Below are 25,749 nucleotides of genomic sequence, written 5' to 3' on the forward strand. Positions count from 1 at the left end.
TAAAAATGTGAGTGTTCTAAGAAAATAGCACTTCTATGGTCCAATACCTTTAATTAACTTTGTAGATTGCAAAAGAAATGCACGTATTTCATATGCTCTATGTTCTACTCTGTTGACGTCAACCATGGCCAGTGGGGGACATCAACGTATGTGGTAGGTCTGGAGTACATGCAAACTGCGAGAGGAGGGAAAGAGGAGGGAAATTATTTTAGGAATGCGGCACGTGGTCCGCAGCATGCCGTCACAGGCCATGTAAAGTTTGCCCAGACCTGGTCTAAAATTACCATGGTAATCCGATTTCCACTGAAAAATTATGCATTCTCTGATTGGCCTATTATTTACGAAGTCTCTTGATTGGCCTAACATTACTGCGGTAATCCGATTTCCGAGGAAAAATTTTGCAGTCCCTAATTGGTCTAAAATTACTGCTGTAATGAGATTTCCACAGAAAAAAAAGATCTGCATTCTCTGATTGGTCCAATGCTAACGAGTTCTGTGATTGGGCTAAAATGTCCAAGTTGCAGAAATGCAGTATTTCCATGGAATTCTAATTTCCGTATGCCAATTTCCACATACCGATATCTGCCGCGGGATGCCTATAATCAGCATCTGCTTTCAGGAACAATTACTTTTGAGACTAGCAATTAATTTATTCTATAGGAATTCTCCTTGGAGAAAATGAATAGAGACACATGTGACAGATTTCATTAAGTGATTGATTTATAAAGCTACGTACATATTTGCGATTGATGGCAAACAACTTTCTGTGATTGCTTTAGATTGTAGTTTAAACCTGAACCATTATAGGTGAGCAGCCTATTCTAATCTATGAAAAGGAGGGAGAAGGAAAGCTGGAAATTTGGGTGCGGGGGAGGGGGGAGGGAGGTCAGTTAAAGTTAGGCATTAGGAAGGGGGGGGGGTGTTAAGGTTTGGCAGTAGGAAGGCAAGTTAAATTCATGTGTCTAGAAAAGGGGTGTTTTAAGGTTAGGCATTGGGGGGTGGGTTAGGGTTATGCATTCCGGGGGGGGGGGGGGGGATATAGAGCTAGGCATTGCAGGGGGAAAGGTTTTGTGTGAGAGTAGGATTACGTTTAGCTGTGGTAAAATATCAGGCAATATGCATTATAAGTGTGTATGTGGCTTAAGATAAGAATGCTCCAGCAGATGGTGAAGCAAAACATTTACTCTAGTAGTTATAGGTTAGTATAGTTTCCGCTTTGCTTCAGAAAACTCCTATACAGTATGTTGATTGCAGTCAGATCGAGAGAAACCAAAAATCAAGAGAATCTTCGGCAAAGATCAAGGAGTAGCATACCATAACGCGTGCATCAAAAAAGGGCGCCTGGAAAAAAGGGCGCAGGATATAGCCGAAGTTTTCATGTAAAACAATATTTTTTGTTTATAGCTTATAAACGAAAATGTAGTGCTAAATATGTTGAATAAACGGAAATGAAATTGCAAAATACCGTCTATAACAACAAACGAATTTGAAAATGAAATGTCAAATATCGTCTATAACAAAAAACGATATTTACACTTGTATTAAGCATAGTAATACAATGATAGATTTTACAGGTATTTTACTGCAATTATACCTAACTGTAGGCTCACACAGATCTCTCCCTATCCCTATAGACCCCTCCTTTGTGTAAATATACATAATTTAAATACATTGTATATATTACAAATATTGTATTGTAACTATACCTAACCCTACTCTCACACAGAACCCTCCCTGTACCTATCCCTAACCCCTAGACCCCCCTGGTGGTGCCTAAACCTAACCAGCCCCCTGGCGGTGTATATTGTACTGTAACTATAACTAACCCTACTCTCACACAGAACTCTCCCTGTACCTATCCCTAACCCCTAGACCCCCCTCGTTGTGCCTAATCCTAAAACCTCCCTGGTGGTGCCTAACCCTAACCACCCCCCGGTGGTGCCTAACCCTAAGATCCTCCTGGTGGTGCCTAACCCTAAGACCCCCTGGTGATGCCTAATCCTAACCACCCCCCTGGTGGTGCCTAACCCTAAGACCTCCCATGTGGTGCCTAACTCTAAATCTCCCCTGGTGGTGCCTAACCCTAACCATCCCTCTGGTACTGCCTAACCCTAACCATCCCCCTGGTGTAGTGTTGGGCGAACATCTAGATGTTCGGGTTCGGGCCGAACAGGCCGAACATGGCCGCGATGTTCGGGTGTTCGACCCGAACTCCGAACATAATGGAAGTCAATGGGGACCCGAACTTTTGTGCTTTGTAAAGCCTCCTTACATGCTACATACCCCAAATTTACAGGGTATGTGCACCTTGGGAGTGGGTACAAGAGGAAAATTTTTTTTAGCAAAAAGAGCTTATAGTTTTTGAGAAAATCGATTTTAAAGTTTCAAAGGGAAAACTGTCTTTTAAATGCGGGAAATGTCTGTTTTCTTTGCACAGGTAACATGCTTTTTGTCGGCATGCAGTCATAAATGTAATACATATAAGAGGTTCCAGGAAAAGGGACCGGTAACGCTAACCCAGCAGCAGCACACGTGATGGAACAGGAGGAGGGTGGCGCAGGAGGAGAAGGCCATGCTTTGAGACACAACAACCCAGGCCTTGCATGAGGACAAGAAGCGTGCGGATAGCAATTTGCATTTTGTCGCCATGCAGTCATAAATGTAATACAGATGAGAGGTTCAATAAACAGGGACCGGAAACGCTAACCCATCACAGATGTTCATTGTTCATGTTACTTGGTTGGGGTCCGGGAGTGTTGCGTAGTCGTTTCCAATCCAGGATTGATTCATTTTAATTTGAGTCAGACGGTCTGCATTTTCTGTGGAGAGGCGGATACGCCGCCGATCTGTGACGATGCCTCCGGCAGCACTGAAACAGCGTTCCGACATAACGCTGGCTGCCGGGCAAGCCAGCACCTCTATTGCGTACATTGCCAGTTTGTGCCAGGTGTCTAGCTTCGATACCCAATAGTTGAAGGGTGCAGATGGATTGTTCAACACAGCTACGCCATCTGACATGTAGTCCTTGACCATCTTCTCCAGGCGATCGGTGTTGGAGGTGGATCTGCACGCTTGCTGTTCTGTGTGCTGCTGCATGGGTGTCAGAAAATTTTCCCACTCCAAGGACACTGCCGATACCATTCCCTTTTGGGCACTAGCTGCGGCTTGTGTTGTTTGCTGCCCTCCTGGTCGTCCTGGGTTTGCGGAAGTCAGTCTGTCGGCGTACAACTGGCTAGAGGAGGGGGAGGATGTCAATCTCCTCTCTAAAGTCTCCACAAGGGCCTGCTGGTATTCTTCCATTTTGACCTGTCTGGCTCTTTCTTCAAGCAGTTTTGGAACATTGTGTTTGTACCGTGGATCCAGAAGGGTATAAACCCAGGAATTGGTGTTGTCCAGAATGTGCACTATGCGTGGGTCGCGTTCAATGCAGTCCTAGGCCGAAGAGGTCATAGCCTAGGGTCACAAAACCTGTTTATTGGGCAATTTCAATGGTGGCGAGTCTGACGTACATAAATCGCAGCAATGGCCGTTAGCAACGTCTGAATCTCACGAAATGTCTCATGCAGGTAGAAGACATATTGTTAGACTTGGGCTCCAAAGATGGGTTCCCTACATCTCTGCAAACCAGAGTTACAGGGCTCCAAATTTGGTAAAATCCCCCATAGGCTTTCATTGGGCCTCCTATTTACAGTTCCAAAATCTCACATCTTTTCAAAGGGCAATTACTCAGCAGTGGCAAATTTTCTAGCATTGTAGGGACCCTTAGGGGGAACATGACTGGTGAGTTTCGGGGCCCTAGGCCAAAGAGGTCATAGCCTAGGGTCACAAAAACCTGTTTATTTGGGCTATTTCAATGGTAGTGATGGTGACGTACATAAATCGCAGCAATGGCCGTTAGCAAAGTCTGAATCTCACGAAATGTCTCATGCAGGTAGAAGACATATTGTTAGACTTGGATTCCAAAGATGGGGTCCCTACATCTCTGCAAACCAGAGTTACAGGGGTCCAAAATTGGTAAAATCCCCCATAGGATTTCATTGGCTCCCTATTTCACTTTCCAAAATCTCACATCTTTTCAAAGGGCAATGGCTCAGCAGTACCAAATTTTCTAGCATTGTAGGGACCCTTAGGGGGAACATGACTGGTGAGTTTCGGGCCCCTAGGCCGAAGAGGTCATAGCCCAGGGTCACAAAAACCTGTTTATTTGGGCTATTTCAATGGTAGTGATGGTGGCGTACATAAATCTCAGCCATGGCCGTTAGCAACGTCTGAATCTCACGAAATGTCTCATGCAGGTAGAAGACATATTGTTAGACTTGGATTCCAAAGATGGGGTCCCTACATCTCTGCAAACCAGAGTTACAGGGGTCCAAAATTGGTAAAATCCCCCATAGGCTTTCATTGGGCCTCCTATTTACCGTTCCAAAATCTCACACCATTTCAAAGGGCAATGGCTCAGCAGTGGCAAAACTCACCAGTCATGATCCCCCTAAGGGTCCCTACAATGCTAGAAAATTTGGTACTGCTGAGCCATTGCCCTTTGAAAAGATGTGAGATTTTGGAAAGTGAAATAGGGAGGCAATGAAATCCTATGGGGGATTTTACCAATTTTGGACCCCTGTAACTCTGGTTTGCAGAGATGTAGGGACCCCATCTTTGGAATCCAAGTCTAACAATATGTCTTCTACCTGCATGAGACATTTCGTGAGATTCAGACTTTGCTAACGGCCATTGCTGCGATTTATGTACGCCACCATCACTACCATTGAAATAGCCCAAATAAACAGGTTTTTGTGACCCTAGGCTATGACCTCTTCGGCCTAGGGGCCCGAAACTCACCAGTCATGTTCCCCCTAAGGGTCCCTACAATGCTAGAAAATTTGGTACTGCTGAGCCATTGCCCTTTGAAAAGATGTGAGATTTTGGAAAGTGAAATAGGGAGGCAATGAAATCCTATGGGGGATTTTACCAATTTTGGACCCCTGTAACTCTGGTTTGCAGAGATGTAGGGACCCCATCTTTGGAATCCAAGTCTAACAATATGTCTTCTACCTGCATGAGACATTTCGTGAGATTCAGACTTTGCTAACGGCCATTGCTGCGATTTATGTACGCCACCATCACTACCATTGAAATAGCCCAAATAAACAGGTTTTTGTGACCCTAGGCTATGACCTCTTCGGCCTAGGGGCCCGAAACTCACCAGTCATGTTCCCCCTAAGGGTCCCTACAATGCTAGAAAATTTGGTACTGCTGAGCCATTGCCCTTTGAAAAGATGTGAGATTTTGGAAAGTGAAATAGGGAGGCAATGATATCCTATGGGGGGTTTTACCAATTTTGGACCCCTGTAACTCTGGTTTGCAGAGATGTAGGGACCCCATCTTTGGAATCCAAGTCTAACAATATGTCTTCTACCTGCATGAGACATTTCGTGAGATTCAGACGTTGCTAACGGCCATTGCTGCGATTTATGTACGTCAGACTCGCCACCATTGAAATTGCCCAATAAACAGGTTTTGTGACCCTAGGCTATGACCTCTTCGGCCTAGGACTGCATTGAACGCGACCCACGCATTGTGCGCATTCTGGACAACACCAATTACTGGGTTTATACCCTTCTGGATCCACGGTACAAACACAATGTTCCAAAACTGCTTGAAGAAAGAGCCAGACAGGTCAAAATGGAAGAATACCAGCAGGCCCTTGTGGAGACTTTAGAGAGGAGATTGACATCCTCCCCCTCCTCTAGCCAGTTGTACGCCGACAGACTGACTTCCGCAAACCCAGGACGACCAGGAGGGCAGCAAACAACACAAGCCGCAGCTAGTGCCCAAAAGGGAATGGTATCGGCAGTGTCCTTGGAGTGGGAAAATTTTCTGACACCCATGCAGCAGCACACAGAACAGCAAGCGTGCAGATCCACCTCCAACACCGATCGCCTGGAGAAGATGGTCAAGGACTACATGTCAGATGGCGTAGCTGTGTTGAACAATCCATCTGCACCCTTCAACTATTGGGTATCGAAGCTAGACACCTGGCACAAACTGGCAATGTACGCAATAGAGGTGCTGGCTTGCCCGGCAGCCAGCGTTATGTCGGAACGCTGTTTCAGTGCTGCCGGAGGCATCGTCACAGATCGGCGGCGTATCCGCCTCTCCACAGAAAATGCAGACCGTCTGACTCAAATTAAAATGAATCAATCCTGGATTGGAAACGACTACGCAACACTCCCGGACCCCAACCAAGTAACATGAACAATGAACATCTGTGATGGGTTAGCGTTTCCGGTCCCTGTTTATTGAACCTCTCATTTGTATTACATTTATGACTGCATGGCTTTAAAATGCAAATTGCTATCCGCACGCTTCTTGTCCTCATGCAAGGCCTGGGTTGTTGTGTCTCAAAGCGTGGCCTTCTCCTCCTGCGCCACCCTCCTCTTGTTCCATCACGTGTGCTGCTGCTGGGTTAGCGTTACCGGTCCCTTTTCCTGGAACCTCTTATATGTATTACATTTATGACTGCATGCCGACAAAAAGCATGTTACCTGTGGAAAGAAAACAGACATTTCCCGCATTTAAAAGACAGTTTTCCCTTTGAAACTTTAAAATCGATTTTCTCAAAAACTATAAGCTCTTTTTGCTATTATTTTTTCCCTCTTGTACCCACTCCCAAGGTGCACATACCCTGTAAATTTGGGGTATGTAGCATGTAAGGAGGCTTTACAAAGCACGAAAGTTCGGGTCCCCATTGACTTCCATTATGTTCGGAGTTCGGCCATGTTCGGCCCGAACCCGAACATCTAGATGTTCGCCCAACACTACACGTGACCCGTTCGGCCAATCACAGCGCTAGCCGAACGTTCGGGTAACGTTCGGCCATGCGCTCTTAGTTCGGCCATATGGCCGAACAGTTTGGCCGAACACCATCAGGTGTTCGGCTGAACCCGAACATCACCCGAACAGGGTGATGTTCTGCAGGACCCGAACAGTGGCGAACACTGTTCGCCCAACACTACCCTGGTGGTGCCTAAACCTAACCACCCCCCCTGGCGGTGCCTAACCCTAACCAACCCCACTGCACAAACACCCTTACACACATATAAACAATAATACATTTAATCCTTAAAATACTTTCCTATAAATAACATGAATAGAATAATTTTTATATTTCTAATAAAATAAATAGCCTTACAATCACGTACGCATTAAAAATATTAAAATAACGGTAATATTAAAAGCAATATAAGCAAGTTAATAAATCTGAAAACTATAATCGACGCATTATAAGTGTAAAAAACAACGTTAATACCAAAAGAGATGTATTTCTAATAGAATAAGTTTGAAAACTATATTTAAAGGGGTTCTTTCGCGAAAAAAGTAGGCAGTTAAAAAATGTGACAGATTATCACACATCAGACAGGTTTTGGGCCAGTCCATCTTTTTAAGGGGGATTCTCAGGGATTTCTTTGTTTTCAACAGCATTTCCTGAACAACAGTTTAGCTGCCAAAATCGCAAGATACCAGCCGGCCTCCCTAATCACTTGCACACTATTATGTCAGTTAGATTTTGCAACTGTTGTTCAGGAAATGCTGTTGAAAACAAAGAAAGCCCTGATAATCCCCCTTAGGGTGGCCACTAATGATCCAATCTTTTTCATCCAATCTTACCAAATCTATGTAGTAGAAGAGTAAACTGATGGAATATATTAATTGGATACTATAGGCAGTTCCCTTATATTAGATAGAAATGGTAAGATTGGATGAAAAAGATTGGATCATTAGTGGCCACCATTAAAAAGATGGACTGGCCCAAAACCTGTCATCTGTCACATTTTTTAACTGACTACTTTTTTCGCGAAAGAACTCCTTTAAGCATTATACGTTTGAAAACGCATTTTAAATGATAAAATAAGTGTAAACAAAAATGTACTTGTTACAGTCCTAAAAGCAAAATTTCAAAACGGAAAAATAAGTAAAAGCTCCTATAAGCGAAATCTAAAAAAGAAAAAAATAAGTAAACCACAAAGTCAAAACGAACTTGTAAATGATATTTGTAAAAAACCTTATTCTGTAAACGAAAACTTTTGTTAACATCCCTACAACCGCTATTTCTCGGGCGCCCAAATTTAAAAATCAGCCGATATTTTGCATTGCAGACTATGGTGGCTCCCTTTTTGTCCATTAGCCATATGCATCCTTTTTTACTGCTTCCTACCATAACAACTAAATATACTTTTCTTAGTTTTCTAACATAACAGACAACCGAGATCTGTTTGATTGCTCTATGATTTTATGGCACATTACGTTAGTAAATCAAGGAGATTTTTTTAATTGTATCCCAAGGTTCATGGATAAGATCTCAGGATCAGCCATTGGAAATGTCACTGGTTATACCATATACAGTAGATGTTTATAAGTAAATATATATATATATATATATATATATATATATATATATATATATATATATATATATATGCTGTGCCACACTTTGTAAATCCAGAAATACCGTTTTATATGCTAGAAAGGAAAAAATAAAAAAAATATGAAAGCAGCATTGACGCCCTCTGGAAAGGGACAAAGCTAGTAAAAGCTGTATGATGTAAATTTCAAGCTGGACTTCAGGCACTCAGTTAAATGCAAAGTAAAACACACATAAAGGTCGGCTAAATGATTAGTTATCCTGTCCAGATCCTACTTTGAAACAGATTGCTATAGACCACTCATCCAGGCAGCACAGCCAGCAGCCAGCTACTTCTACTGATTTCTTCTGTATGTAGAAGAATAAGTTAGGTTGGATAAAACCGGAAATAAAAGTGACAAATGATTACAACCTACCAATCAGACTAAGGTGACTATGGAGATAACCAAAGTCATTTCTGAATCATTAGTCCTTAATTGGGCGGTTGTAGTCATGTGTCACCTCTGCTTCTTGTTTTATCCTACATGATTTTCCCCACAAGAGATGCTGTATCACATTTAGTCCGGCTGTATTGTACTGACACCTCGCTCCCAATGGCGAAGCAATAGGGGATGCAGAGGTTGCGACAGCACCAGGGCCCCTGCATTAGAGGGGCCCACTAGGGGCTCTCCATCATCCACATTAATAGCTTTTTACTGGTGATATGTTGGTAATGAACACTCTATATATGCATTGCTTTGTAGTAATCCTTAACAGTTTCCTTAGTCTATACAGTGGCTTGTGTACAGGGTAAGAGTACCGCCTATGACAAGGGAGACCAGGGTTTAAATCCTGGCTAGGGTCAGTACTTATTCAGTAAAGAGTTCAAGGCAAGACTCCCTAACACTGCAGGGTGGCCTCTTGTGCAGCTCCCAGTGGCTGCAGCGAGTCTTGAGCGCTTTGAGTCCGACAGAAGAAAAGCGCTATACAAATGTTTGGTTTATTATTATGATTAATCCCATTGGACACTGCAGCTGTCCTTAGTAGGTTTTGGTGCTTCATAATAATACAGTGCTTGGAGCAGCCCCATGTAAAACCCACACTGGGGCCCCAAGCTACTTAATTATGCCACTGCTCGCTCTGCGTACACCACAAACAAGACCAGTGGTTTGGCTGTGCAAGATGGACAGTTGCACAGAGCCTCAATTCCCTAAGGGGCCCCCAGCATCTCTTTCCCTCTACTGTATATTTTAAGCAGTACCAATAATAATGTATGTGTGCTACATTGCAGCAGCTCATCAGTCTCTGGCTGTGCAATGACAAGACTCATTGTGATTGCTAATGGCAATGCATGCAATATCACAGATTAGCAGCCTGCTGGTGATGTGGCCTCTTTCTGCAGTGTGGTTTGGGAGGCAAATGTTGAACCAGTGAATTAAGGAATGCTTAAATCCAGGTGCATACTAATTCTTTCAAAAGCAGTCAATAGATTGAACTCAATCCATATTGATGTTTCCAACTCAGCTGACCTAAAGGCCCCCTTCATACTTACCATGTGACTCTCTCCCGCTGCTCCCCGCTGCTCCCCACCGCAGGGGCCCTCAAAGTCAAAGTGCGACGCAATGCAGTGGGACGGAAATGGACTGGGCAAAGCAGAAGCTGCCAAGCATTTGCGGCCAGTACAAGCGATGCAGGCAATGCAATGTAAGTCCATGGCACCGCAAACAATTTTAAAATTGATAATGATGATTTACCAAGAGTGCAGCCAAGATCCTGTGTTTGTTTGTAATATACTGTGGTGTGTTGTGCCGCGCTGTGCGCTCCTTACCTTCTACCGTGCCGCACTCTGGGCCGTGCCGCCTGCCCTAGCCCATCTATTTGGGCCCCCTGCAGAGACGGGCTGCCTGCCCCATACCATCTACCTGGGACAGTCTGTGTGGAGTCGCCAACTCCACTCCACCCGCTCCATATCCGCGCCACAGTCTGCGCTGTGCGGCCTGCCCGTTGCCCTCTAATCTCGCCACTCTCTGTGCCGGGCTGCCGCCGCCGCCCCCCCCCATACCATCTACCGGTGCCCCACACCCTGTGATGTCCGCTCCACTCCATCCACCTGGGGCGCTCACCTGTGCTACCTACCGGGATAGCTGTGCCATAGGCACAGAACGGACTGCCACTCTCTCTAGAGAGGCCCTTCTTAAATGGGAACCCCCGGACACCCCCAACCCTACACCGGGCTCTCCCCTGTGGAATGCTGTCACGGCACACATCAATTATCTCACCACCAAGCGTGCACTGAACAAACGCCGCCACAGAGGAAGGAGGGCGGGGGCCCAGGTCCGACTCAAAAGGAAAGGCCTTCGCTCCCCTGTCCCTGCCATCCTACTCACAAACGTCTGCTCACTCCCCAACAAGCTGGACGAGCTGCTCCTCCTACTTGGCAGCAAACCCCTGATCAGCAAGAACACCCCTGTTCTCTGTTTCACCGAGACCTGGCTGTGCGACAGCATCCCCGACAACTCTCTACATGTCCCAGGCTACAACCTCCTAAGAGCAGACCGCGATGCTGCCCTCTCTGGGAAAACGAGGGGGGGGGGGGGCGGTATCTGCTTTTACATAAACACCTCCTGGTGCTCCAACAACACCACTCTCCACAAGGCCTGCACCCCAGATGTTGAGCTCCTTGCCATAAACTGCAGGCCTCGGTACTCCCCGCGGGAGTTCTCTTCCCTTGTCTTCGTTGGGGTCTACATTCCTCCCGATGCATGCACCAAGACTGCCCTGCATGCACTCAGTGACTGTATCTCGCGGTGGGAAACGGCCCTCCCAGAGGCCCTGTTCATCATCCTGGGCGATTTCAATAAGGCGAACCTTCGACACGAGCTGCCCCGCTACAAGCAGCACATCACCTGCCCTACCAGAAACAGTAACACCCTGGACCACTGCTACACGGTCCACAAGAATGCCTACAAAGCCACCCAAGGAGCCCCCCTGGGGAACTCCGACCACAACACAATACACCTGATCCCCACCTACAGGAGGCTCCTGGAGACCTCAAATCCCACCGTCAAAACCACTAAAAAATGGACAGCAGAGGCCAAACTGGAGCTCCAAGCGTGCTTTGAAACCACCGACTGGACGACTCTGGAGGCATCGACCCTTGATGAATGGGCCGAGAATGTCACCTCCTACATTAGCTTCTGCGAAGAAGCATGTATCCCATCCAAGTCCTACCCCAACAACAAGCCTTGGTTCAATAACAAGCTTCGCCGACTCCGGAAATGCAAAGAGGAATTGCACAGGTCTGGCTCCCCAGAGGAATTCAGAGAGGCCAGGCTCGCCTTGAAAAGAGAACTGCGAACTGCAAAGAGGGCCTACGCCGAAAAGCTGAGACTCTGCCTACAGTCCTCTAATACACGGGACGTATGGAAGGGCCTGAGAGCAGCCACGAACTTCAAACCAGCACCCCATACGGCGCCCCCGAGCCCTCGACTGGCGGAAGAGCTCAACGAGTTCTACTGCAGATTCGAGCAGCATCCTAACCAGCCCGTGGGCCAAACAGCATCGACTTTGGTGACCCAACCCTTTTGGGGAACTCGTCCCCCTGGCTCCTGTCTCTGTTCTGGAATCGGAGGTACTACGGCACCTCCGTAAGCTAAACCCAAGAAAATCCTCTGGCCCGGACGGAGTGTCGTCTATCTGCCTGCGATCCTGTGCTGACCAGCTAGCTCCTGTGCTCACCTCCTTATTTAAGCAGTCCTTATCGGATGGTACAGTCCCCTCCTGCTTTAAGAGATCTAAAATTGTACCAGTCCCAAAAAAAACAGGCAGCTCCGAGCACAATAACTTCCGACCAGTGGCCCTAACCTCTAACATCATGAAGCTCCTTGAGCGGTTAGTCCTGGCCCACCTGAAGAAGTCCACGGACGCCCTTTTAGACCCGCTCCAATTTGCATATAGGGCAAACAGATCTGTAGAGGACGCCATCAATGCCAGCATGGCATACATCACCGAGCATCTAGACAGCCCTGCCTCCTATGCTAGGATCCTGTTCCTAGACTTTAGCTCAGCGTTCAACACGATCTGCCCAGACATCCTGATCACCAATCTGACGCAGCTCGGAGTTGACCCTACTCTTCGGGCATGGATCAAAAACTTCCTGACAAACAGAACGCAGCAGGTGAAGCTCGGCAATCACCTCCCCAGTGTTCGTACCACCAATACAGGGGCTCCACAAGGCTGTGTTCTGTCACCTCTACTGTTCTCCCTCTATACCAATAACTGCATCTCATCCACTGACTCTGTGAAAGTCATCAAATTCGCAGATGACACCACTATCATTGGCCTTATCGGTAGAAACGGGGAGTTGGAGTACCGCAGCGAAGTAGAGAGAATATGCAACTGGTGCAAGGACAACAACCTAGTCCTCAACGCAGCAAAGACTGTCGAGCTAGTCGCTGATTCCAGGAGAAACCCTCCCACCTGTCCTCATTGGGGGAACCGAAGTTTCTAGAGTGACATCTGTGCGGTTCCTCGGCACGACTCTGACAATCTGAAGTGGGAACAGAACACCACCAAAATCCAGAAGAAATCTCAGCAGAGGCTGTTCTTCCTGCGCCAACTGAAGAGATTTGGCATGCCCAGGGAGCTGCTGACTAGTTTCTATACTTCCACCATAGAATCCATCCTCTGCTCCTCAGTCATTGTCTGGTATGCTGGTGCAACGGTCAGCGACAAACACAAACTGCAGAGAGTCATAACGGACGCGGAGAAGATCATCGGATCTTCTCTTCCACCTCTCGACCTCCTCCACTCAAATAGGATGAGGAAGAGGGCCACCATGATCTCCCGTGACCCCGCTCACCCTGGCAGCCGCTACTTCAAGCTCCTCCCGCTGGGCCGTCGCTATAGGGCTATACCATCCAAAACCACCAGGCGGAAGAACACCTTCTTCCCCCAAGCTGTTCGACTTCTGAACTCCAACCTCCCCCTATCTGGCCCGCATACCAGCGCACTCTAGCTGGGCTCATCGAAATTGACTCGTGGCCACTACCTGCACCTTTACTATTATCATTATTATCATTATTTACCTGTGTTTGTAATAGCAATGCATTTAAAGTGTACATGTTGTGCGTCTGTCTTGTATTATACTGATTTCGGCCTATGCCATGTGTACCACAAATAATTCCGATTACAGCTTTTGCGTTACTTGGCGAAATAAAGTGATTCTGATTCTGATTCTGATTCTGAGTAGAATGAAATAAATAATTCAGGATACCCAATTTTATGTTAATTATCCTGGTCTCTCAACATCAGAAACACTTCCTGTATCTATATATTACTGAATATTGGGTTGTGACCTTACCCTCCCAGTGATGCTTAGCCTAGGCTATGATGTCACATAGCCTTTTGCATTCTGGGAAACCAAGTGTTGTTTCTGCTCACTTCCCAACAAATAACAAACATTTCACAGTGATGTTCCTTGCCGCCATCTCTGATAAATGTGAACATAAGTCTGGACGAGGAAAGATTTTACAATGCGTAAATACTGACTAATTGCAATAAATGAGCAATTTTATTCACTAAGGTATTTTGAGTAAAGTTACTCTTTAAGTTTACGCTGGGCATTATGGGACAAAAGAAAATGCTAACATCAACAGTGTGCGAACATCAGCAGTGGGGAATGTGAAATCCCGACACGAAAGTGTGTTTGTGAGAGTATTTTGTCATGGGTGGATTTCATTTCTAACACCCCCCCCCCCATACATACTGTATATCTTCTTATTGCACAGTAACCAAGCAGCTCGGAGTGACCCAAATCCACAAGGAAAGTATAGGGGACTAAAAGAGACCAAAAAGCCCTCCTACTAACAAGCAAAAAGTCCAAAACAGGCTGTTTGCGGTTGATGTGGCTCTGTAAAATGTAAAGCTATAGGCTTGCTAGACAACAGTGGTTCTGGATGCTAGCCTGGGTTTCAGGGGCATAAAGAGATAATTTGCATATTCAGCAGCGGTGCGTTGTGGGTAACCACAGATGTTCAGTTAAAGCTGAATTATTGCAAATGCCTTCTCTTTTAAGAAGGCAAACCAACCTAATCATCTTCTGATTGGACCAAAGTTCTGAAGTGAAAATAGTTTGGATGCTTCCTGTACACAGGGCTGGACAGACCTGCCGCTGAGCAGGAAGGATTCACATGCTATCTCCTGCTCTCGTAGATATTCACCAACCTGAGCTCATCTACCCATCTTCTCAATGATGTGTAATTTAAGACTCTCTTCACACAGCATTGGTCTCCTTGCCTAGCTGTCTACAAGTATGACTAGCTGTCAGAGACACACAGCAAACCTAACTAATCGGCTTAAGCTACACACTAACAGCCTGAGACTTCCCACACAGACTCCTCACTGGCTAATCATTTAAAATTCTTAACTCACTGACAGCTTCTGACTGCCTGAGGTTAAAAGACCACTATCGCGAAAAATTTAAAATACATATAATAACATACAAATAAGACGTACATTTCTTCCTGAGTAAAATGAGCTATAAATTACCTTTCTCTCATCGTGCTGTCACTTACAGTAGGTAGTAGAAATCTGACAGAACCAACAGGTTTTGGAGTAGCCCATCTATTCATGGGGAATTCTCAGGGGTTTCTTTATTTTCCAAAGCACTTAGCACATGGCAGTTGCTCTGTCCAAGTGCCCAAAAATGTGAAATGACCAGGGAGGATGGCCAGCATCTTTGTATTAATCCTTTTCAGGTAGAGTCTTTATAAAGAATAAAGGCCATACTGAGAATCCCCCATGAAGAAATGGACTAGCCCAAAAACCTTTCGGTTCTGTCAGATTTCTACTATCTACTGTAAGTGACAGCAACATAGGAGAAAAGTAATTTATGGCTCATTTTGCTCTTGAAGAAACGTACTTCTTATTTGTATGTTATTGTATGTATTTTGAATTTTACATTTTTCGCGATAGTGGTCCTTTAACCACTCCTCTCCCCATTCCAATGAACAGAAAAAGGGGCCTTGCACATCCCTTGTAAAACTTCACTTTTAATTTATATCAAGTAAAAAAGGTATACATTACAGGTCCTGATGATGCGCCACTGCATTTAATTGGCGCGAAACGGCTGTCGACCTCCCTACCTGCCTGTACCTCTCTTTACATTTTTATGTAATTTTATTTTTTATTCTTCAACCATGTCTTTACTGACTAACCACATGCTACATTACAACAGCGGTCATATACTGACAGACGACCACATGCACATTGTCACAGACAGCTAACCAGTGACCAGTTGTGACACAAATACAGATTACCATATGCCACACTGCCAATACCAAATACAAATGGACAGCTGAACACATTATTGCACACACTTCCTCTTTTCTTACCTTGCTGATGGATTTGTCCTATGATTGCCTACATGCCTACTTGAAGCTGGTAATTACAGATGTATAGATGTCACTACACCACTCCTATCGACATAAGGACATAAGGGTAACAACAATAAGGAGTGCAAGTCTTGAACCTGTCCAGTCCTGATCTCCAAAGCTGATGGAACTATGCATGGTGGCAGTATACTGGTATGTCATCATTGCAGTGTCACTTCCTGGAAGCAAGCTCAGGGAATAAGGTTGGCAGAACAGTGCTGCCACTTCCCCTCTTAGCTTTGCTGGGGATTACAGGACACTGATTCATGTAATTACACTGTATCTGTATCTTAACCTTTCCCTTTGGCAGATAGCTCACAAAGAGATACGTAGAGAGCACACTTTTCTTACGCAGACTGCCCGCGACTGGAGGAAGTTACAGGACCCGGTACAGAAGACGGAGAAGACTGAGGACGACGCATAGGATAGGAGTGATCCGTATGCATGGGGCTAGAAGAAGCCCCAGATATGTATAAAACTGTTACTGTCATTCAGCTCTGGTTTCCTTTAGACAACAAACATAATAGCCTCTTTACTTTGTTTTTATGTTCATAAAAACCCTGTCATTCCATAGTGCTTCTAGCAAAAAATTGCAGAAAGGAGCATTAGAACTATGGTATCTGCCAGTCAATGGATTAGTGTAAGCGCATAACATTTGTAAGGCTTGGTTCACGCATAAAAGGTGTATATTTCTAGTCCAGTCCTGTCCTATCCTGTCAGTTTTGCATAGTTTTCTATCAGTTTTACCTGACTGGATTGGAAATGTACACCTTCTATGTGTGAACACACCCATAGAAAACTGATAGGGGATGATTGGACTGGAAATATACACCTTTTATGTGTGAACCAGGCCACAGAAAACACATACAAAACAGATGCAAAACTGACAGTATAGGACTGGACCAGAAATGTACAGATTTATGTGTGAACCATGCCATAGAAAACTCATACAAAATTGATGTCAAATGTCAAAAACTGACAGGACAGGACTTTTATGTGTGAACTCAGCCTAACTGTAGATCCTGTATTGTGAACTTATAAGCGGTTGGTAGGAGTTTATGGGCAGTCTATGCTCCACACACAGTACTGTGGCCACAGTTACAAAGAACTGTCATTTGAGCATTCTGAGCATTTTAAAAGTCCATGCTGGTTGCAAAATGCAATGGAATGTCGTTTTTTTAACCACTAAAAATTACAAAAGACTTGTGCAGCACCAGTAAATGTTTATGGTAATTTTATAATAAAAGTGAGATTTCCTTTTAAAAGACATATATGTGAACTCTTCAGGTTTGTGTGATTAATTCAATAAATGTTTGATCAGTGACAAAGCCTGTAACATTTACAGCATGCTGTTTTAAGCTGATGGCGGCTGTATACTGATATGACTTCTGTGAAATAAAAGTGGTTGTTTGCTGTGCCTATTGCTACATGCTATATGCCACAGGAGAAGTGGGTGTGGTCACAGCATTTGGGTCACCCCCAATAATAAGTCTGCTGTGCTTACCCGTATAGATTGAAAATCGATTTAGCTCAGCTGGTGGTGATCTTCCCCTGTTTATTGATGCTGGCTGGCTTGGTGTGTAAGGCTGCTGTATGTGCGTGAGCTGTGGAGTGGCCATCCCATGTGGTTTTAATGCACTTTTTACAGAGTAGCTGTTATTTAAAGGGATACTGTAGGGGGGTCAGGGGAAAATGAGTTGAACTTACCTGGGGCTTCTAAAGGTCCCCCACAGACATCTTGTGTTGGCGCAGCAACTCACCGATGCTCCGGCCCCGCCTCCGGTTCACTTCTGGAGTTTCAGACTTTAAAGTCTGAAAACCACTGCGCCTGCGTTGCCGTGTCCTCGATCCCGCTGATGTCATCAAGAGTGCACAGCGCAGGCCCAGTATGGTCTGTGTCTGCGCAGTATACTCCTGGTGACATCAGCGGGATCGAGGACACGGCAACGCAGGCGCAGTGGTTTTCTGACTTTAACCACTTGACGACCAGCTAACGCCGATTGGCGTAAACTGGTCGTCTGCGGGTTACCATGGAAACGGCCGCTCGATCGAGCGGCCTTTCCATGTCAGTTCACGGAGGGTGTCTCCGTGAACAGCCGGAGAGCCGCCGATAGCGGCTCGCCGGCAAAATGTAAACAGGCGGGGAAGAAATCCCCGCTGTTTACATGATACGGCGCTGCTGCGCAGCAGCGCCGTAAGTCAGATCGGCGATCCCCGGCCTCTGATTGGCCGGGGATTGCCGGCATATGATAGGCTGAAGCCTATCCCACAATGCGCAGGACGGATATCCGTCCTGCGCAGCCCAGGAAGGGAGAGGGAGGTAAGGGGAGGGAGGGAGGGAGCGCACAAAACGCTGCGGAGGGGGGCTTTGAGGAGGCCCCCCCCCCCCGCTACCCACTAATGGCTGGCGGCGATCAGACCCCCCCAGCAGGACATCCCCCTAGTGGGGAAAAAAGGGGGGTAGTCTGATCGCCCTGCTGCACTGCTGATCGGTGCTGCGGGCTGTAGAGCCCACGCAGCACCGATCAGTGAAAATTCCCCTGGTCGGCAAGTGGTTAAAGTCAGAAATTCCAGAAGTGAACCGGAGGCGGGGCCAGAGCATCGGTGAGTGGCTGCGCCAACACAGGATGTCTGCGGGGGACCATTAGAAGCCCCGGGTAAGTTCAGCTCATTTTCCCCCGACCCCCCTACAGTATCCCTTTAATACTTAAATAAAGTGTAACACATTTTGAATTCAATTGTGTCTGTCAAATGGATACGCTCCGCAGTAGTATTTCCTCTCCTGATTGTGGTTGCCTAAATAATAAGTAATACTTTAAACCCAATGTTACTTGCTTTAGGCACAGTTTTAAAGGACACTTGAACTGACACTATGTCTATGAAACTACAGAAGCCTGTGAGTGTAGCATGGGGCCCTTAAATCTACATGGCCTCTGGCTTGGATACAGTGGCATAGCTAGAGATCATGGGGCCCATAGCAAAACTTTCATGGGGCCGTCATATGTAGGCACTCTTAAGCAATGCCACTTGCCACTAACTTATGGATATGAGTTAATCAGCAATTTACATTTTTATGCAATTAACACTGCACATGGTTCATGGGCCCTGAAACAAAGTCAAAGTGAGGGTGGAGGAACACAAGAAAGTTAATAGTCAACACATTAACTACCTCCTTGGCCCCCTATGCTCCTGGGCCCCATAGCAGCTGTCATGGCTGCTATGGCTATTGCTACGCCCTTGCTTTGTTAGGCTCCCCTCTGTTGTACTGCTGTGTCCCCCGTTCAGTGAAGAAGTAGAAGATGCTCTCACCACTCTGTGCTTCCTGTAACTTTGCACTTTTGCCAGGCTGTGCATGCATACCTGAGAAGTTCTGCTGTGCAGGTGGACAAAACTATGACATTACAGAGAGTGTGAGTAGACAGAGCATGCCTATGATGCCAGGAGTGGGGAGCAGATGAGATTCAGCAGTAGATTTCAGGAGGACAGTGGTAGGCCTATCCTCTTTTAAGCAGCAATGAGGAGGAAAGAGGAAGGGTAACTGTTTACTGACTATTATACTCAATACAATAGAGAAAGGGACACCTGAGGCACCCTGATGATGACTCAGGCCCTGTGCCCTAAATCAATTGGTCTAGTGATACCACTTACTACTTTTCTTTGTGCAGAGCAGAAGGCATTAAAAGGTCATGTGACCCATTCAAATATCATCTCTCAGCAGGTACCCATGCATGAAAAATGGTGTTTACCAAGCAACATCTGCAACAAATTACGCCATCTCAAGTACGTTGAGTCCCTTTATACATAAAAAGTTAGTAGGAACACACTCCAGAATTGTATATAAATGCTTTTCAAACATCTCGTTATGCGCTTATTTAAATTAAAATACTAAGGTTTGCTTGTCTATGAGTTATCATGGTTTGTTTCCAAATTTGCTACAATACAATTAACTGCAAGAACTTTAAGTACACCTCGAGTCCAACATAGGCAGCCCTAGGCAGGGCCATAACTACAAATCATGGCAAGACTTTGATGCCCCCCCCACATGTTTACCCCCTTTCCCTTGCCACCTATAAAGCGTGGGGGGCCATCTTGCAAGGGATATTAACCATTTATGCCTCCAGGACGTAGTACCTACGTCCAGGAGGCCACGTGCACGTCCGCGCGCTCCCGCGGCCGATCGCGCGCGTGCACGCACTCTCCCGACCGCGGATTCGGTAGCCCAGGAATCAATGTATCGTGCTATGGTGCCCGATCACTGATTCCTCTCCCCCGCTGAAAAGGCGACAGCTTCTCTCGGAAGCTACGCTTTTTCTGAAGCTCTGTCCCTCTAAGCGTACATTGTACGCTTAGAGTGACGTCATGTAAACAAACTCAAGATTGTCATCTTGTGGCCAAAAAGTAAAACTACAAGTAAAAAAACATTACAATACACAAATATTTCCCCAAATAAAACACTATTTATATCCCACCCTCCCAAAAATGCCCACATAAAATGTTTAATTAAAAAAAAACAACAACATTACTATAAAAAAAAAACATAAATATTTACCTAAGGGTCTAAACTTTTTAAATATCTATGTAAAGATGAAATATTTCTCTCTATTTTTTTATAAGCTTGTAAATAGTGATGGATGCAAAATGGAAAAAATGCTCTTTTATTTCCAAATAGAATATTGTCACCATACATTGTGATAAGGACATAATTTAAACGGTGAAATAACCGTGACATATAGGCAAATACAATACGTGGGTTTTAATTATGGAGGCATGTTTTATTTTAAAACTATAATGGCCGAAAACTGACAAATAATGAATTTTTTTCTTTTTTTTCTTATTCTTACTGTTAAAATGCATTTACAGTAAGGTAGCTCTTAGCAAAATATACCCCCCAAAGAAAGCCTAATTGGTGGTGGAAAAAACAAGATATAGATCAGTTCATTGTGATAAGTAGTGATAAAGTTATAGGCTAATGAATGGGAGGTGAACATTGCTCGGATGCATAAAGTGAAAACGACTGAAGGCTGAACTGGTTAATCAAGTATGGTCCTCCTAATCCTCATACTCAGAACAAGTGTAGCCACAAAAACACCTGATCTGGAGGATGGACCCCTAATCATAGGGAGTGAAGTAGCAGTTGGGGCCCGCTTTAGCTCTGGGTCACCCTGCGGTCATAGGGGCTACACCTCTGCCCCAAGGGTATGTGTTGCACAAGTTTTGAACCTACTGCTAATGTATGAATCATGGCATACTTCAAAGAACATCATCAGTCAGGGAAACGCTCCATTATGCTGAGAATCGTGTGTAATCTGTGTTTGATCAGCTCAGCACCTGCATGCAGTATAAATGCAATGTTCCTGTATGTGTCGGTTGTAGAAGCTGAGGTTTAAGGAGCGTTTCAAGGACATATGTTATGTTTACATACAGATCTTCCAGGCGGTAGCTGCCTTATTTCACTGCCAATGAAATAGCTGCATGCCAGGCAAGGGACATTTACAAGTCATCACAAGTAACTTCACATCACTTAAAGGATCACTATCACACGAAATTATAACATTTTATATACATATTTACATGAAGTACTTTTCTCCCAGAGTAAAAGTCACAATAAATTACTTATCTCCTATGTTGCTGTCACTCACAGTAGGTATTATTAATCTGACAAATCTGATAGGATTTAGACTAGTCCATCTCTTTATAGGGGATTCTTAGTATTTTCATTATTCTGCAGAAAAGCTTTTCATAGAAAAGATCTATGTAAGGAAGCTAGCCGGCCTCCCTACTTGCTTGCACACTATTTTGGCAGTCGGACAGAGTAACTGACATTCATTAACTATTTTTTAAATAAAGGAAACCCTGGGACTCCCCCATGGGGAGATGGGCTAGTCCAAAACCTGTCAGATTTGTCAGGATTTTACTGCCTACTGTTAGTGACAGTGAGAAAGGGAAAAAAAGTAATTTGTAGTGCATTTTATTCTGAAACAAATGTAAATTTTAAAGGTATGCGTACAAATACATTGTAAATTTTACATTTTTTTTTTTTGTGATAGTGGTCCTTTAATTCAGACTTTGGAGCTTTTCTCACTAGTTTCATTAATCACAAAAACTCTTTCACAGAATTTAGAACTTTTCTAAACTATCCCATCACACATCAGAAAAGCGTAAGAAACCTCATTCATCTCTCACTTTATTTCCTAGGAATATAATCCAGCTCCTCTTTATCTGCTCTTGATTTATTCCATGAGTGATCTATGCAGAATGCTGCCTGTCCACCTTGTAGTCTATTCTTGTACTTGCACAAGTAAAGCCAGCTGTCACTAGACATGAAGTTTATACAGCAGTCTACTGTAATGCAAGTTAGTTAACAACACATACTGAGATTCTGCACACATTGCCAGTCTAGAGAGCAGCACAGGTACATGAAATAACAAAGTCACGTCCTCAGACACAACATTGAGAAAACCAATGAATGCCAATGCTGGAAATGTCATTGTGCAGAACAAACTTGGATATGGATCTAATCTGATGCATGCTAGACTGATGCTGGAAGGATAGGGAGAAAAAAAAGAACAGTTTGTTACCCTCCATCTGCCCGGCAGTGAGTATATTCTGGCTGCTGCTCATTGATGTCTCTGGCCGCTGAAGGTGACTTCTGCTTGCTTTGCCTAAGGGCTCCCCAAGTGATATCCCAGTCCCCAGGGAAAATCAGTGCGGGTGCTCACTGCACAAGTGAATAATTTACAGGTGTCTGGTGTCACTGTCCCTGTCTCCACCCTGGCTTTGGTGTGTCCTGCTGCTGCAGCTGCTGCCTTAGTGCTTCTCTCCAATAGCAAAGGAGGGCATCTATTAATACAAATACCAGCTGGCCCTTATCCAGCCTGTACAGAATGGGAGGATAAAAAGTCCAGGCCAGATGGCCAAAAGGGAGGGACAGCCACGCTTAAAGCCGCAGCACACAAACACAGGACTCTAGTGACAAGATTTCACCTCAGAATTCCTTCAGACAAGCTGCTTGGATTTTTTTCCCTTCCTGAGATTATATCAGTGGCAAATAAATTATCTGTTTTACTTTGCATTTGTACATTTCGCTTTGCCTTGTTTAGATCACACTTGTAATTGTGCGAGCAACTGGGAAACTGCCTGTTGTCATTTGTCATGCTACAAGTGCTGACCCATAGACATGTATTTGTGAGTGAGGCCACATGTATTTATTATACACTGTGCAGTTATAGACGGTGGTATAAAACACTGCAGCTTCACAGCCTTAGGTGTGGCTTACAGTGCGAATTGCGAATGTATGAAAACGCATTTGCCTCACATCTGATGAAAATAAATGGAGTATCTTTCTTTTGCTAAAATTCGTGAAATTGCGATGCATGTGCAAAACGTTTTTTACGTGTTGCAGCGTGAATCCCAGAGCCGGATTATCCACAAGGCAATCCTAGCAATCCTAGGCAGTTGCCTAGGACCTGGATAGCATCTAGGGGCCTGGTGGATGCTAGCCCATATTACATTTTATTTAAAAAAAGCCATGTGACCACCTGATCATTGGGCAAAAACTGCTATCTTGCCTAGTGCCCCATTTCATCTTAACCCATTTCTGATAAATGTGCACATCCCATGCAAATTTCCACTGACTTTCATCAACTGCAGTAAAAATACGTATGTAAAAATTCACATACAAAACATTGATGTTTATGCAATGATAATAAACTGGGAAACCTTCCTCACAACTGCAAGTGTAAACACAGCCTACATATGTCAGAATGTCTCAGGCTAAGTTCACAGTGGGCCGTTAAAGTCACACGTTAAAACTAAATTTAACTCAGAATAGTGCACTGCAATGAAAAATCAATGCGTCGTTCACAGTGCACACGTTGCGTTGATGTCTAACGCTGCACGTTAAGTGAAAGTACTGCGTGCAAATTGGTGTAAAATTGGATCTTTAATTGTATGGCGTGAGCCCACCTTAAAGAGAATCTGTATTGTTAAAATCGCTCAAAAGTAAACATACCAGTGAGTTAGGGGACATCTCCTATTATCCTCTGTCACAATTTCGCCGCTCCTCGCCGCATTAAAAGTGGTTAAAAACAGTTTTAAAAAGTTTGTTTGTAAACAAACAAAATGGCCACCAAAACAGGAAGTAGGTTGATGTACAGTATGTCCACACATAGAAAAATACATCCATACACAAGCAGGCTGTATACAGCATTCCTTTTGAATCTCAAGAGATCATTTGTGTGTTTCTTCCCCCTGTTCTCATGCACTGAAGTTTCAGGCTGCTCTTTTCTTCCTGCAAACAGCTTTGCCCTTGTCTGTAATTCTTCAGTATGTGAAAGCCCAGCCAGCTCAGAGGATGATTTATCCAGCTTGTAAAAGATAAGAGAGAAGAGAGAAGCTGCTCTAATCTAAATAATACACATGCAGTGTGCAGAGAGGGGGGAGTTCATAGCAGAACCACAACACTGAAGAACTTGGCAGCCTTCCAGACACAGGCCGACAAGTCTGACAGGGGAAAGATACATTGATTTATTACAGAGATAGTGATAGCAGAAAGTGCTGCAGTTAGCCAGAGCACATTAGAATAGCTTTTGGAACTTGTAGGATGATAAAAAACAGGATGCAATTTTTGTTACGGAGTCTCTTTAAAGAGACTCTGTAACAACATTTTCTGCCTTATTTCTTCTATCCTATAAGTTCCTATAACTGTTCTAATGTGGTCTGGATTACTGCAGCCTTTTCTAGTTGCACTGTCTCTGTAATATGTCTAATCTTCTTTTCTTTGGCAAGCTTTGTCGACCCAGGGAGGAATGGGCTGCCTCTGTTGTAATGAATACAAGTTATGCACGCCCCCTGCAGGCTCTGTGTGCTTTGTTTTCTCCTCACTCTCTGCTGTCAGTTTTAGCTTGTCTGTGATGCAGTTTGTGAGGCTGAGGGGGAGGGAGCTGCTTGTCACATGCTGAGAAACTGTGAGAATCCCAGCCTGGAGTGCAGATAATTCACTATGTAAAACTTGTACTATACTGTAACATTATATATATATATAATATATATATATATATATATATATATATATATATATATATATATATATATATATATATACTCACACATATATATAGTATATACATACACACATATTAGTAGTGGCAGAGGGATGTGTGTAAGCACTAGCACACTGGAATACTGACAAGGTAAGGAAATGTATGGCAGAGGGATGTGTGCAAACACTAGCACACTGGAATACTGAGGGGGTGTGAACCGTAAATAGACTTTAAATTGACCCACATTACAGTGTACTAAACTGTGTCAGTTACGTAACATGTCAGTGTGAAAGTACCCTAAGGAATTACAAGACACATCATTTAGCAATGGTAAAAATGTTCAGACTTATCTAGGGATTACAGGACTAATTTACTGTCCATGTCTCATGATCCCCGATGAACCCCAGTGAAGATACCATAGGTGATGCCAAAAACCTAGAGAGGAATTCTTAAAAAAATGGCTTCTATTATGGGGTAAAAGGTTTAGATCCTGGCATGGGTCACATCAGGGGCGTAACTAGGCCCCACTGGGGCCCCCTGCAGAATTTGAGAGCGGCGCCCCCCCCCCTCCCTGGGGCCCGCTCTGGGTCGTTTTGTGGGGGCTGGAGGGGTCGCAGCATGAGGGGAAAGCCATGGCCACAGTCGGCGGGGAGGGGGGACGTTCTCTCCCCTCCCTCACCTCGGGGCTCTCCCCTCTGCGCTCCTCTCCAGCTTAAATGTGTGTCCGTGGGCAGCGGCAGGCAGCAAACAGATACATACCTTCCATGCACTTCGGCCTGCGTTCCTCTCGCGAGCCTCTGACGCGACTTCATGTTATACCGGAAGTCGCGCCAGAGGCTAGCGAGAGGACCGCAGGCTGGACTTCCCCCCTCCC

General features: G+C 44.8%; 1 protein-coding gene across 3 annotated transcripts in view; it reads right to left on the bottom strand.

Annotated features, from left to right (window-relative positions):
- Window positions 1-22,637, bottom strand: part of GADL1 (glutamate decarboxylase like 1) — a 437,687-nt gene extending 415,050 nt beyond the window's left edge. For all 3 annotated transcript variants that reach the window (XR_011020806.1, XM_068236211.1, XM_068236209.1), the window contains exon 1: window positions 22,413-22,637. Coding sequence is in view for 2 of the 3 variants with exons in the window: in XM_068236211.1 (XP_068092312.1) it covers window positions 22,413-22,455 (43 nt within the window). In the remaining variant the exon portion in view is untranslated. The remainder of the gene's footprint in view (window positions 1-22,412) is intronic.
- Between the last annotated feature and the right edge of the window lie 3,112 nt (window positions 22,638-25,749).

The sequence above is a fragment of the Hyperolius riggenbachi genome, chromosome 5 (assembly GCF_040937935.1).
Source record: "Hyperolius riggenbachi isolate aHypRig1 chromosome 5, aHypRig1.pri, whole genome shotgun sequence".
NCBI lineage: Eukaryota > Metazoa > Chordata > Amphibia > Anura > Hyperoliidae > Hyperolius > Hyperolius riggenbachi.